This window comes from Cervus elaphus, chromosome 14, assembly GCF_910594005.1.
Source record: "Cervus elaphus chromosome 14, mCerEla1.1, whole genome shotgun sequence".
In the NCBI taxonomy this organism is placed as follows: Eukaryota; Metazoa; Chordata; class Mammalia; order Artiodactyla; family Cervidae; genus Cervus; species Cervus elaphus.
The window spans coordinates 21,577,417-21,593,008 of NC_057828.1; the positions used below are offsets into that span (position 1 = coordinate 21,577,417).

Sequence of the window (15,592 nt, forward strand, 5' to 3'; positions counted from 1 at the left end):
TGTCTCCTGAGAAACCTGTATGTGGGTCAAGAAGCAACAGTTAGAACCCTGTATGAAACAACTGATTGGTTCAAGATTGAGAAAGAAGTATGACAGGGCTGTCTGCTGTCACTCTGTTTAACCTATACTCTGAGACATGCCGGGCTGGATGGGTCACAAGCTGGAATTAGGATAGGCAGGAGAAACATCAACAACTTCAGATACGAGGATGATACCACTCTAATGGCTGAAAGTGAGGAGGAACTAAAGAGCCTATTGATGAGGGTGAAGAAAGAGAGTGAAAGAACTGGCTTAAAACTAAATATTAAAAAACCTAAGATCAAGGCATCCAGCCCCATTACTTCATGGCAAATAGAAGGGGAAAAGGTGGAAGTAGTGATGGATTTCCTCTTCTTGGGCTCCAAAATCACTGTGGATGGTGACTGCAGCAGTGAAATCAGAAGACAATTGCTTCATGGCAGGAAAGCTATGACAAACCTAGACAGTGCTGAAAAGCAGAGACATTACTCTCCCCACAAAGGTCCATATAGTCAAGACTATGGTTTTCCCAGTGGCCACGTACGGTTGTGAGAGCTACACCATAAAGAAGGAAGAGTGCCAAAGAGCTGATGCCTTCAAACTGTGGTGCCGGAGAGACTCCTGAAAGTCCCTTGGATGGCAAGGAGCTCAAACCAGTCAATCTTAAGGGAAATCAACCCTGAAAACTTGTTGGAAAGACTGTTGCTGAAGCTGAAGCTCCAGTATTTTGGTCATCTGATGGTGAACAGCTAAATCATTGGAAAAGTCCCTGATGCTGGGAAAGATTGAGGGCAAACGGGGAAGAGGGCATCAGAGGATGAGATGGCTGAATGGCATCACTGATACAATGGACATGAACTTTGGCAAACTTCAGGAGGTGGTGAGGGACAGGGAGGCATGGTGTGCTACAGTCCTTGGGGTCACAAAGAGTCGGCCACAAGTGGGTGACTGAACAACCACAGCAACTGAATCACTTTACTGTACACCTGAAACTAGCACAACGTCATAAATCAACTGTACTCCGTGGACACTTTTATCAAAATTGACTGGTGTGACAGAAACTACATTCCCAATCCAAAAGGAACAGAAGAAGGAAGAGAAGGTCCAAGGATGGAAAGGAGGAGAAAAAACTTCCTTTGAAAAAGAAAAGCACAGGGAACTTGGCTTTTTATCACTGTCATTTAAAAAATATATTCTTTTAAAATTCATTTTGATACAAATATAGGAAGGGGAAATAAAGAAGCACGAAGCTGACTTACTTGGTTTCACCCATCTCACGTCGATGGCCGTGTGGTTAAGAACAACTGCAGTGACATTGGCTCCTCTCTCTGGAAGTCCAGCTAATGTTTTCACTGTCGCTTCTTGACTTGGTGTAAAACCCACACTGTTATGTACAAAGACCTTATACGCATACGTCGTAAACCTAAAAAGTTGTTTTTAAAAAATACATATATAAATTTCTCTTTCCAGAAAACAACACACATTTTCTTTTTCCTCACAATATACAGACTTCCTCCTGCAGAATGAACTATTTTGTCCCTGATCCAAATACATTTCCTTTTGCCTCCCCGCACAAAAACAGCATCATTATTATAACTCTCGATTCTTAATCAAAGTGTTAAGGAAATATTGTATAAGAAATGCTAAGCAAATACCATTTTTCAAAACAAATGTGGTTTATTGTTTTTCTCATCCTTATTGTTTTCATAAGTGGTGAGGATTACAGCTCAGTTCAAGATGCAATTACACATTTGGCATCCTGCCAGCTTTCTATCGGAATTTGATCCAGAGAGTTTTATGCTCTTCTTTTGGGAAACGCATCCATTTCAAATATCAGATTCTCTCATCACCATTTTCTGCCTGTACCTGTAGTCCTGTCCCATACTCTCACTGGCAGAGAGATAAACTCCTACATTAAATTGTAAGACTGTGACCAAAGTATACAACATACTCCCACTGAGGTTTTGCTATGGTGAGCTGCATTTTGCCATTGTGAGAACACATTTACTTGAGTCAGGACAGTGGAAGCTGAAGACTGACTTTCAGGAGAAGAAGACTAGACATGGCGATGTGATATGATGTCCTAAGTCATGCTACGTCGCTTCAGTCATGTTCAACTCTCTGCGACCCTATGGACTAGTCTACCAGGTATGTCTGTCCATGGGATTCTCCAGGCAAGAATACTGGAGTGAGTTGCCATGCCCTTCTCCAGGGGATCTTCCCGACCCAGGGATTGAACCCAGGTCTCTTGCATTGCAGGCAAACTCTGAGCCACCAGATGCAGACTTCCCAAATCATATATTAAATCAACAATGGGCTGATGCCACCAATTCCTCATCCTTTTTGGCTCTTTCAGGCAGAAGACTTATCAGACATTCTCTTTTTTTGGGTCAAACTGCCCAGGTAGGAAAATACTATTTACAGACACAGTCAAGCTTTGACTGGACTATGGCTTAGACCAAGAGCTTGCTTAAACACATTGTACAACACAAGACCCTCTCTAGGGGGTATCCAGTCCTTAGGGCAAATGCTGGCCTCAGATCATCACTTTCTTTGGGTTTCATAGATGATCACATCCGATGCAGGGCCCATGGAATTTGCCTCAATAATGACAAGAAAGGGAGGATGCCATTTGCAGGACTGTGCTAAATAACTTAGCCAAAGTTACATCAGGATGCTTACAGAATTTTGCCACTACCCATAGAAGAAGTCTGCTTACCTGACTTTATTTCTCACTCATAGCCCAAAGGTATTTTTGCAGGGCTTGGCCTCAGGCACATTTGCTCTGTTATTGTAGCTATAGGTAAAGACTTACTAATATTTTTGAAGGTTTTATTATCTATTTCCCCCAATAAATACTAGCATCAGATATTCTAGCTCTCTTCACTTTGCCTCATCTCCATGTGTCCTTCTTTTCTCTTTTTTGTTCTGTATGCTACTGTGGGTTTGTGCCCCCACCCGCAAGATATGTTTAAGTCCTAACCCCTGGTTCTTGTAAATGTGACCTTATTTGGAAATGGGGGTCTTTGCAGATGTGATCAAGTTACCATGAGTTTATACGGGATTTGGAAGAGCTTAAATTCAAAGGATTGATATCTTATAAAAGAAAGAAGTGGGAAATTTTGTTACAAACACACACAGGGAGAAGATGTTCATGTGAAGATGGGGGGCAGAAATTGGCTTCATGCTGTCATAAGCCAAGGAGCAACTGGGGCTACTAACAGTTGGAAGAGGCAAGAAATGGTTATTTTCTAGAGGCTTTGGAGGGAACATAGTCCTGACTGTACTTACATTCCACACTTTCAACTTCCAGAACTGTAAGAGAATACATTTCTGCTGTTTTAAGCCACCCAACAGTGGTAGGAAACTCATATATATGCTTTTTAGCAAGTGCTGAATAGTCCATAGGATTCCCAGGTGGCTCAAAGGTAAAGAATCCACCTGCCAAGCAGAAGACTTGGGTTCCATCACTGGGTTGGGTAGATCCTCTGGAGGAGGAAATGGCAACCCACTCCAGTATGCTCTGCTGGGAAATCCCATGGACAGAGGAGCCTGGTGGGCTACAGTCCACAGGGTCATAGAAGTATAGGGCATGGCTTAACAACTAAACAACAATAGCCTACATGACAATGACAACTGAAAGATAATAATAACAGTATCTAATGAGTACATAATATGTATCAGGAATTTTATACATGATTTACTCATTCATTCTTCACCATACTATTATAATACCTGCTTCGAAAATTAGGAAAATAAATAACCAGTATAAGTTATTGAGGTAGGATATGGGGGAGTACAGACTCAAACCTGGACAATCTGATTCCAGAGCCTGCTCTTTTGCTCATGATGCTGTATTGCCCGCATCATCATGATGGCAATGATGATGATAATAAAAAACACCATGGTCAGCTAGATGATGTCATATCACTAGGGTTTGATCTCTGAGTTTTTTTATGGCAGATGGGAGGGACTTTTGCTTACACATCCAAACAATCTTGCCAAATTTCCTTTGTAACCACCAGTATGAATGTGAGGCATGGTGATTCGTGGTTAAGAGGGGAGCAAGTCTGTAACAGTCAAGTGAAACACAGCTAACAGCTCTCATGGGAACTGAACTAACGACCTTGCTATCATTAGCTCTGTCCCTGGGTAAAACAGTTTTAATTGTGTTTTACTCCCCAAAACGGCTCAAAAGAAACTTAGTCTGGATGCCTAATCTCTCCTACAATATTTAAATTGTTCTTCTATATGTTTAGTCTATGACACAGTTAGTTATCTTGATGACTTTAAAGTGATATCATTTTCATGGTTCTTTTTACAAGTGGAATTTAAAACATCAGGCAGTGCTAAAATGATGAATTGCAAATAAGTTCTGTAGGGCCTTAGTTCTTCCTGTGTTACTTGAAACTATTTCATCATAATTTAGGTATGATGAAATATATGATTTATGTCTACACAGAAGAAATTCAGGCCACACAGATACATATAATTGGAATGCCTGTTTTCAAAGTACAGTTGCCTCTTAGTATCTGCAGGGAATTGGTTATAGCACCCCATGGATACCAAAATTTGAGGATGCTCAAATTCAGTTCAGTTCAGTTGCTCAGTTGTGTCCGACTCTTTGTGACCTCATGGGCTGCAGCACGCTAGGCTTCCCTGTCCATCACCAACTCCAGGAGTTTACTCAAAGTCATGTCTATTGAGTAAGTGATGCCATTCAACCATCTCATCCTCTGTTGTCCCCTTCTCCTCCCACCTTCAATCTTGCCCAGCGACAGGGTCTTTTCCAATGAGACTGTTCTTCACATAAGGTGGCCAAAGTATTGGAGCTTCAACTTCAGCATCAGTCCTTCCAGTGAATATTTAGGACTGATCTCCTTTAGGATTGACTGGTTGGATCTCCTTGCAGTCCAAGGGATTCTCAAGAGTCTTCTCCAACACCACAGTTCAAAAGCAACAATTCTTCTGCTCTCAGCTTTCTTTATGGTCCAGCTCTCATCCATACATGACCACTGGAAAAACCACAGCTTTGACTAGATAGACCTCTGTTGGCAAAGTAATGTCTCTGCTTTTTAATATGCTGTCTAGATTGGTCATAGCTTTTCCTCCAAGGAGTAAGTGTCTTTAAATTACATGGCTGCAGTCACCATCTAAAGTGATTTTAGAGCCCAAGAAAATAATCTGCCACTGTTTCCATTGTTTTCCCATCTATTTGCCATGAAGTGATGGGACAGGATCCTATGATCTTAGTTTTTTGAATGTTGAGTTTTAAACCAACTTTTACACTCTTTTCACCTTCATCAAGAGGCTCTTTAGTTCCTCTTCACTTTCTGCCATAAGGGTGGTGTTATATGCATATCTGAGGTTATTGATATTTCTCCCGGCAATCTTGATTCCAGCTTGTGCTTCATCCAGTCTAGCATTTCACATAATGTACTCTGCATATAAGTTAAATAAGCAGGGTGACAGTATACAACCTTGACATACTTCTTTCCCAATTTGGAACCAGTTCATTGTTCCATGCCCAGTTCTGACTGTTTATATAAGGGACTTGAATATGCTCAAGTCCCTTATAAAAAATAGCATAATCTTTGCATAGGATGTATGCATATTTTTCATTCTTTAAATGCCTAGATTTCTTATAATACATAATATAGTGTAAACACTATGTAACATTATTATCACAGTGTGAATGTTATGTAAATAGCCTTTGCCTAAGTTTGCACAGCTAGTTAAGAAGATTAGGTGGGTCTGTACTTTATTCATTTTTAATATTAAATTATTTCCACTATTCACTATTATTTTACTGAATTGAGAAATCAGTAGGCATTTCACTGGATGCCATGCATTTGTCTTTTGCATTTTATTTAATTTTCATTTTTTCAGTTAAAATATAAGTAATAAGATCTTGAACTCTTTAAAATGAACTAAAATATACTGTTTTCATGACATCTGAAACCTAATCTTTGTCAGTAAGTACGTACATGGGTCAGAATATATTTCACCATTTCATGTCAAAAAAGAAAATATTCATTTGCTTCAAGTATTTTGTTCATTTTCTGTAGTATATTGATTTTTTTAAGATAGACTTAAGTGTTGATATCAAATGGGATATTCCATTTAGTTAATGATAAAATACTTTTAAAAGAAAAATTCTCCTTCAGTTGACATCATATAACTCATGTAAAACTTATGTATATCAATCAATATCTTCTCTAAATACTAATTATGGTTTTTGGGTATGTTTCGAAAAATGTGCCATTGCAAATCCTGTAAGATATAGATTTTGAAATCTGCAAAGTAAATGAAAACTTGTATTCAGTCTATATTGTAAAACAAGCTGTTTGAAGGTCTACTTAGGAATACTAGGCTGTTGTACTGCTGCTGCTGCTGCTAAGTCGCTTCAGTCGTGTCCGACCCTGTGAGACCCCATAGACGGCAGCCCACCAAGCTCCCCCATCCCTGGGATTCTCCAGGCAAGAACACTAGAGTGGGTTGCCATTTCCTTCTCCAAAGCATGAAAGTGAAAAGTAAAAGTGAAGTTGCTCAGTCGTGGTCGACTCTTAGCGACCCCGTGGACTGCAGCCCACCAGGCTCATCCGTCCATGGGATTTTCCAGGCAAGAGTACTGGAGTGGGGTGCCATTGCCTTCTCCGTAGTCATCCCCTAAATGGTTGATTTAGATCATTCTCCAGCCCCTCCCTTCATCCACACAGAAAATGATGAACTTGTGAAATAGACATGACTCTGGTATCCTTCCTTGTAAAAGATAATACATACTAAAATCTTATTTATGGAACAAGACTCATTTCAAGGTTCAGTTGTTATTACTCAAATGAATGAGAAAACTAGTTTAGATGATGAAGATTTTAATCTGTTTATTGAGTAGATAATTTTATAAATAAATTAATGAATACTAAATAGTTACTAAAGCATTCAGTCTCATAACTTTCAGGTCACATATAATTTGACTAGTGACATAAAAGTCTATCTATCCAATAAAGAAATGATCCTTACTGAAATTTAGAAAGATGTTTTTTTCCTTGCAAATTATATTGCTTTGTGTTTGATATACCATTACGTTATTCATTAATTAATTTGTTCATTCATTCAAAAAACATTTATTAGCACTAACAACATGCCTTGGCAGGAAGCTATGACAAACATAGACAGTGTGTTGAAAAGCAGAGACATTATTCTGCCAACATATGCTCAAGACTATAATCTTCCTGGTGGTCATGGACAGCTGTGAGAGCTGGACTGTAAAGAAGGCAGAGCACCAAAGAATTGATGCTGTCGAACTGTGGTGCTGGAGAAGACTACTGAGAGTCCCCTGGACAACAAGGAGATCCAACCAGTTAATCTTAAGGAAGGGAGATCAACCCTGATAACTTGTTGGAAGGACTGATGCTGAAGCTGAAGTCCCAGTATTTTTGTCATCTGATGTGAACAGCCAACTCATTGGAAAAGTCCCTGATGCTGGGAAAGATTGAGGGCAGAAGGAGAAGAGGGTATCAGATGATAAGATGGCTGGATGGCATCACTGATGCAATGGGCATGAATTCTGGCAAACTTCAGGAGATGGTGAGGGACAGGGAGGTGTGGTGTGCTGCAATCCATGGGGTTGCAAAGAGTTGGACATGACTGGGCAACTGAACAACAATAGCAAAATGCCAGGTACTAAACACAGTGAATGCAATGTCTTTCACTACTGGAGTGTGTGTGTGTTTGTGTGTACATATATACAGAAAAATATTTTTAAATGGAGAGCTCTAAAATACATATTCATTTATTCCTTTTCCTTTCCACATACATCAGATAGAGCATCTAATTCAACCTAATCTACACAGGAAGTCTTCACAGAGTAGACAACATGGGCTATGGATGGAAAATAGTAATTTGGTCAGTAAGAAACATCATTTAGGGCAAAATATGTGGACAGCTTAGATCTTGAAAGGGTCTGATGTTTTGGGAACAAATAAAATTCTTCAGTACAGTTACAGAATGCCTCAGGTGATTTTCATCAGAATTAAAAACATGTCAACTTTATCGATGTCCTAACAGAATTCACATGTCAATATTGTCACCAGTATAAATCATGTTTCCAAAAAATGCAGGCTATTCAGTTACTCCTCCTACTAACTCTTCATTTCTGCCACAACCCAACACACGCTTCAATACAACATTACACGCTAGAGGATTTGCAAAACCTCTGATAGATATGATTCCTTACATCCTCAAATCCTTTGTGGGAATAAATAAATACACAAACAAACAAAAATTCAACACTATTTCCACTGCTTAAATCTGTAGTTGTTTAGATTTTTCATTGATGGTGGATACCTTTTCCTCATGTATTTGTTGCTGAAAGATTTTTTTCCCTAAAAATGCTGCTGAAGGTCTTTTGCTTTTGGAAATTGAAATGTAATGATGATCACACTTGAAAGTTATGATACATTTTAGATTGTGAGTGTAAGTTGCAGCTGTCCTATTCCTTTAGCTATCTATATTTCTGCTTTCAGAATGTTATACCCAAGGTAACCTTACTGTGATGTCTGTCTCTGTTCTACTGTATCATCAACATGAAAAAGAAATGCAAACAAAGTAACTTGACTTTTTTTTAAAAGAAAACTTTAGGTAATAAAGCCTCCAATGAAAAAAAGCATTCCTTTCAGATTTAGGGGTTCCTTTTCCATGAGGTAAGTTTTCAATATGGTGACACTTACAAAAGGACAGAATGAGATAAACTTAGAACAATGAAGAAAAGAAAGGAAAAAAGCGCTGTGACTCTACTAAATTATATGTGAAATAGATATATATTTGCTCCTTTTGAAATATGTACATTGCTAACAGATGGTATAACAATAAAACAGAGTTGGCCTTCATTTATAAAGTGAAAAGTGAAGTGAAAGTTGTGTCTGACTCTTCATGACCCCATGGACTGTAGCCCACCAGGCTCCTCTGTCCATGGGATTACCTAGGTAAGAATACTGGAGTGGGTTTCCATTTCCATCTCCAGGGGATCGTCCCGGCCCAGGACTGAAGATAGGTCTCCTGTATTGCAGGCAGATTCTTTACCATCTGAGCCACCAAAGAAGCCCATTTCATCTATTAAACCCAACTTGTACTCACATTGTGATATTGAGGAAGAAAACAACAGGATCTACCTCACTTTGGTGGTCCTTCCATTCACCCTCCACGTTCATGAAGCTAACTCCTTTACTTAATACCTACAACTTGAATATGTTTATGTTATAGGAACACGTGTCATGGAACTGACCCAGTCTTTCCACATTAGAAAAGCAGAAAATGTTATTTGTGCACATTTAATCTCATTACAAGTTAATTCCAAATAGGAAAAGGAGTGTGTCAAGGCTGTATATTGTCACCCTGCTTATTTAATTTATATGCAGAGTACATCATGAGAAATGGTGGGCTGGATGAAGCTGGAATCAAGATTTCTGGGAGAAATATCAATAACCTCAGACATGCAGATGACACCACCCTTATGGCAGAAAGTGAAGAAGAACTAAAGAGCCTCTTGATGAAAGTGAAAGAGGAGAGTGAAAAAGTTGGCTTAAAGCTCAACATTCAGAAAACTAAGATCATGGCATCCAGTCCCATCACTTCATGGCATATAGATGGGGAAACAGTGGAAACAGTGGCTGACTTTATTTTTCTGGGCTCCAAAATCACTGCAGATGGTGATTGCAGCCATGAAATTCAAAGACGCTTACTCCTTGGAAGGAAAGTTATGACCAACCTAGACAGCATATTAAAAAGCAGAGACATTACTTTGCCAACAAAGGTCCATCCAGTCAAGGCTATGTTTTTCCAGTAGTCATGTATGGATGTGAGAGTTGGACTATAAAGAAAGCTGAGCACAGAAGAATTGATGCTTTTGAACTGTGGTGTTGGAGAAGACACTTGAGAGTCCCTTGGACTTCAAGGAGATCCAACCAGTCCATCCTAAAGGAGATAGTCCTGGGTGTTAATTGGAAGGACTGATGTTGAAGCTAAAACTCCAATACTTTGGCCACTTGATGTGAAGAACTGACTCACTGGAAAAGACCCTGATATTGGGAAAGATTGAGGGCAGGAGGAGAAGGGGACGACAGAGGATGAGATGGTTAGATGGCATCACCAACTCAATGGACATGAGTTTGGGTAAACTCTGGGAGATGGTGATGGACAGGGAGGCCTGGCATGCTGTGGTTCATGGAGTCACAAAGAGTTAGACATGACTGAGTGACTGAACTGAACTGACTGAATCTCATTACAAAGAAGGGGAATGAATGTCATATTCTTTTGACTATCATTCTCTAGAAACTATGTCCTCTTTAATGGCTTGAAACATTTCATTTTGCAGGGCAAAAAAATTAGAACCTATCTCATTAATATTTAAACTTAGATTTTCCACTTTATTTAGTTTAAGCATTTAAACTTGAAAACAGTCAAGTTCTGTCATTCTTTGTAAATAGAATTTTGTAAAAATATTTTTGAATGCTCATATGAAGGTCTCTTTTCAGACTGCCATTGATAAAGAAATACTTGTAGGAATTTATAGATAACTGAAAGTAATAGGAGTTAGAACATACCTCCTTTCATAAACTCAATGGTGGCTAAATTATTATATGGTGGCTAAATTATTATAATCTGCAAGTCAACATTTTCCTTAAAATAGAAGGTATTATTTCTTATAGCTTGTTGTTCCTTTTTCAGATCCAGAACAAAGAGGAGGGCATGCCATCACTAAGTTTGCAGAAATTTTATCAGATCACTCAGGAGACAAGACACAATGAGGCTCTGAAAATCCTAAGGGTGGCCTGATGTTTAAAATTAAGGCGGTGGCTGCCCTTGTGTGTTAAACCCAACTTGATTCACTGAAGAAGCATTAGATAACAGCACGTTTTTCAGATTTTCCAAGTGATGAAAATGTCAGGAAACCCAAAGTTATGGTTTCCCTAACAACCATAACTTGGCCACTTTGTACACTAAGGAAGAAAAGTTAGAAAGTGACAAGTAGTATAAACCTACAGTTCCCCTACATTGGTGTCTATATAGAGCAAAATTCAGCAATTAGGCAACTAGTTGTGTAATGCAGGACAAATTAGCCCTTACCTACTATATTCATAAGAAACTAAATTATCTGAATAATTAGTGCAATATTTTACTTTGCACATGGAGATAACAAAGGAAAAATATTTGATGTTTAGTATTATGAGGCTAGTCAAAATATCACCTCAGCACATTTTGTTCTAGGGTGGGCTTCCCAGTGGCTCAGACAGTAAAGAATCTGCCTGCAATGCAGGAAACCAGGGTACACTTCTTTTTGAGAAGCAGCTGTCATCAATATGTTTATGTCAACTTATGTTTCAGTCTAATTTGTGGGGATTTAACTTAATCTCTTTCCTTAAATCTTTGATTTGGACTTCTCATTAAAAATCCTTACAAGCATCACTAAAAATTCAATAATGAAATTTTGGCTTTGGTCCTAATTCTTTAATAAGTTTTCATTGCTTCTATGAAGAAACAAAATTAACTTTCTGAGACTTATTGTGTTTTTCTGCCAAATGTCTCATGGCTAAAAATCCAATTCAGTAATGTTAAATAGTCAAGTCCTCTTTATTTTGGAAATTGCTGTATTTCAGACACTTAGAGTTCACAGATCATGGAAAACTACTTTCCATATGATTTCCCTAGGGAGTGATGGTGAAACTGTAGTTAACTGTGATGATATTATAGCACTTAGTACATGTGTGTGAGTGGTTTTTTCCACTAGATTGTGAGCTCTTTGTGGGAAAAGGCTGCGCTACTCATCTTTTCTTATCAGTTTCCCTCAGCATATGGTAAAAATAGATGAAATTGCTGAATAAAATGAATTTCTTCAACTGAAGTCATCATTTTACAGCAATTCTGGATTAAGTAAATAGTGAATCAAATATAGTGGAGAATAGTGGCCATGATAATTTAGGTTGAACAAAAAGCATATGCTCATAACCTATCATTTTTGATCATTTTTGCCTTGAAAAATGGCAATTTTATATGGTTCATTTTGTTCACTTTATTCTTTCAATAGATTTATGTATTCCTCCCTTCAAGTATCTCACAATATCTGTTTTCCTACCATGACACTTTCAGATGAATAGGAGACTTTTCCTTAGTTTTACCCATTCCCCAAAGATAAGAACACCATAGTTAGTCTTCCTAAGGCACAGGGAAATGACTAGTCAATGCTTTGAAAGTGAAAGTGAAAATCAGTCACTCAGTTGTGTCCAACTCTTTGCGATCCCATGAATTGTAGTCTGCCAGGCTCCTCTGTCCATGGAATTCTCCAGGCTAAGCACTGGAGTGGGTTGCCATTTCCTTCTCCAGGGGATCTTCCCGACCAGGGATTGAACCCAGGTCTCCTGCATTGCAGGCAGATTCTTTACCATTTGAGCCACCAGGGAATTTCAAGGCACAGGGAAATGACTAATCAATCCTTTACATATTACTAAACACATTCTTTCACTTAGCATTGACTGGGACCCCCACTGTGTGCCAGGCACTGTGGTGAGGATTGCAATACAGAGGTCTTGAAGGCAAGGCCTTGCTCAGGGTGGACCTGACAATATAATGGGGTGTCCAGACAAGAGGTGAAATCAGTGCAAAGACAAGAGTGGTATATAAGGGGCGTGCTATAGAAATACATTAAAGAAGCAGCTGATTCAGACCAGGAAGGGGTGACCTAGAAAACCTCTAGGTCAAGACTTGAAGGATGACAGACAGAGGGAAATGGCAGTCATGAGAAGTCTAGGGGCGGGTGTCGCTTATTAGAGGTGCCCAACATATTACGAACTGGCTGAAGCATAGAGGCCAAGGAGGGGAAAGATGAAGGGAGGGGGGACAAGGCCAGATTGTAAACAGACTTCACAGCAGAGCTAGTCAGTGGTGAGTCTAGAAAAATAACCTGATAGGAAAGTTATTGAAAAATAAGTCTGAAAAGTTTTCATAAAATAATACTTGTGATTCTTTGAAATTTCATTACATTTCCTTTTTTTTTACTTTAACAACATTTATTGGGTTTCTTTGATTGCCTCTGGTCTGACTTCGGAAGGGCTCTCTGGATTCCTCTGGCCTTGTTTCCGGGCTGCTGAAGCTGCAGGTTTTAAGGCCCTTTTCTGCTTCTTCAGCTTTTGAACCTCTTGGAAAACCCAAATGCACAGAGCCTTCTTGGTCACCTAGTGGTGGTGGACTTTTCAGTGGTATGGAGGGGGAAAGGTGTACTCAGTCCCCAACTCCTTGCATGTCTTCTCAAAGACAGGATGTTGGTCTTGCGGAGGTTTCTGAGCACCTTTTGCCTCTTGTCAATGCTCATCAGCAGATAGTACTCGTGGGCTTTCAATATTTCTGCATGTGTTCTTCATAACTGCAGATCTTGACAGTCAAGGCAGCAATTTGAGCCTGCAAGGAGCTGGTGTCCTTCAGGTTTTCCATGACCTTGCTCATCAACTGCTCTTTCTTGATTTTTAGCATCTCTTTCTTTTTGGCCATTTCCAAAGATAGGAGTCTTTTCACAACATCATCAATCTCAATTCCAGGGACGTTCTGGTAGTCCTTCAGCAGCATGGGAAGGGGCGGGTCATCTTCTTGGCTTTGCTGGACTGGTTTCTGGGTGGCATATCTACAGGTGGTCTGGAGGATAAGACCTCCAGGACTTGAGGTCCCACTGGATTGAGAGAAGCATGGCCCACCCTCTGCCCCACAGCCCGAGGACTGGGGCTGTGTCACTGCCTGGGTTTGAATCGAACTCAGCACCCTCCACGCCGCCCTCAGCGTGGTGACTTCTGACCCTCCGAAATTTCATTACATTTCTTGATTCATGAAGATTTAGGCTTCACTTAACCCCATCCAATCTCATTTTATGGACAACAAAATTGCAGCCCAGAGAAGTTTAATGACTCCCCCAAGGCTAGCAAACCTAGTTCTCCAGCACAGGATGAATACAAACATAGCCCTCCTTTCTCTCCCATGGGGTGCTTTACTGATAATACCTATTTGCTCATTTTTTGGTTTCTTCAAACTCTAGGTTGAATTCTTTCAAGTCCCAAGCCTGTGAATTAAATTATTTTTGTGAATTGAATCAATGAGTTACAACAAACTACTTCCTAGAAAAGCAAGCATTCTACAAGTGCCCCAAACTTTCCCCAGTTCCGTACATGTTCAATATTTCCAGATTTTTCTCTTACAGTGTTGATTAGAGCTGTGACAAAGGCAAGAGGGTAAGACTCAAACACCTACAAACTCAACTTCAAAAAGCCTATTTTAAGAGTACAGTTAAGGTGGCAAATATTAAACATGCTGACTGTTGCAGTTTGATGATTAATGCCACTGATAATAACCAACATGTTTTATTGCATAACTGATAACTTGCTCACACAACGAAGACACTCAGATTCTCTAAACTATTCAACATGCCCCAAACTAAATGCCAGTATTTGTTTTTCTAGTTTTTGTAATCTCACCTGCTAAGACCCTTATCTTCATAAAACCTCTGAGTTCCTGAATAAATATTGTGCCACATATTTAAATCTTCTGGGGGATTTGATGCAAGTGGTTGCTGGATTTTACGTCTCAGAAGCTCATATCTGAAGCAAAAGACAAGCAGAAACATCAGGATTATCTCACCTAATATTATTACCAAAATTCAGGTTGTCCCATGGTACGAGCATGTGGTGTGTATGTATAAACATAAAGAAAACATCTTAATACTCTTTTTTTCCTGATAATCATTTTTTTCTGGCACAAATGTCATCTTTGTAGCTAAGTGGAACAATTAGCTCCATTTACATTTTACTATTATCAATAAAATGATGACATTTAGATTTCTTCTATGTCAGATTTACCAAAACTTTATTGTCAGTTTCAAAGTACAAAAACTTATAAAGTTAGTGACTTCCTGAGACTTCTACCACCAATATTTTATAAACAATGAGAATATTATCGACTTCATAGTCTTGGCTAAATGTCAAGTTGTTATAGAGCCATTTTAGAATCACAATTCTTTTCTTTCATCTATATTCCTGACCACATGCTTTACAAGTTTCCAAATAGTAATAGCATACCAAAGAATTATTGGCTAATGCTTTGGAATTTTGAGGTATATTTGTGCAAATGTGTCATTTAGAACATGCATCAAACTTGCTTACCATATAGTAAGAATATACTTTGAGAGAGGAGCTAAGATGGCAGAGGAATAGGATGGGGAGACCACTTTCTCCCCTACAAATTCATCAAAAGAACATTTGAACACTGAGCAAACTTCACAAAACAACTTCTGATTGCTAGCAGAGGACAGCAGGCGCCCAGAAAAGCAGCCCATCATCTTCGAAAGAGGGTAGGACAAAATACAAAAGATAAAAAGAGAGACAAAAGAGCTAGGGATGGAGATCCGTCCTGGGAAGGGAGGTGTAATAGAGGAAGTTTCCAAACACCAGGAAACCCTCTCACAGGTGGGTCTGGGGGAAGTTTTTGAATCTCGGAGGGCAACCTAACTGGGAGGAAAAACAAATAAAACCCACAGATTACA

At 39.2% G+C, this 15,592-nt stretch overlaps 1 protein-coding gene and 1 pseudogene across 1 annotated transcript in view; both read right to left on the minus strand.

Moving 5' to 3' along the window:
- The window catches only part of USH2A (usherin), an 890,339-nt gene that overhangs the window by 288,093 nt on the left and 586,654 nt on the right, over nucleotides 1–15,592 (minus strand). The window contains exons 43-44 of the mRNA XM_043922807.1: nucleotides 14,529–14,651; nucleotides 1,278–1,441 (exon numbers count right to left, since the gene is read on the minus strand). Of these exons, the coding sequence (XP_043778742.1) occupies nucleotides 1,278–1,441; nucleotides 14,529–14,651 (287 nt within the window). The remainder of the gene's footprint in view (nucleotides 1–1,277; nucleotides 1,442–14,528; nucleotides 14,652–15,592) is intronic.
- LOC122708014 lies at nucleotides 13,080–14,224 on the minus strand (annotated as a pseudogene).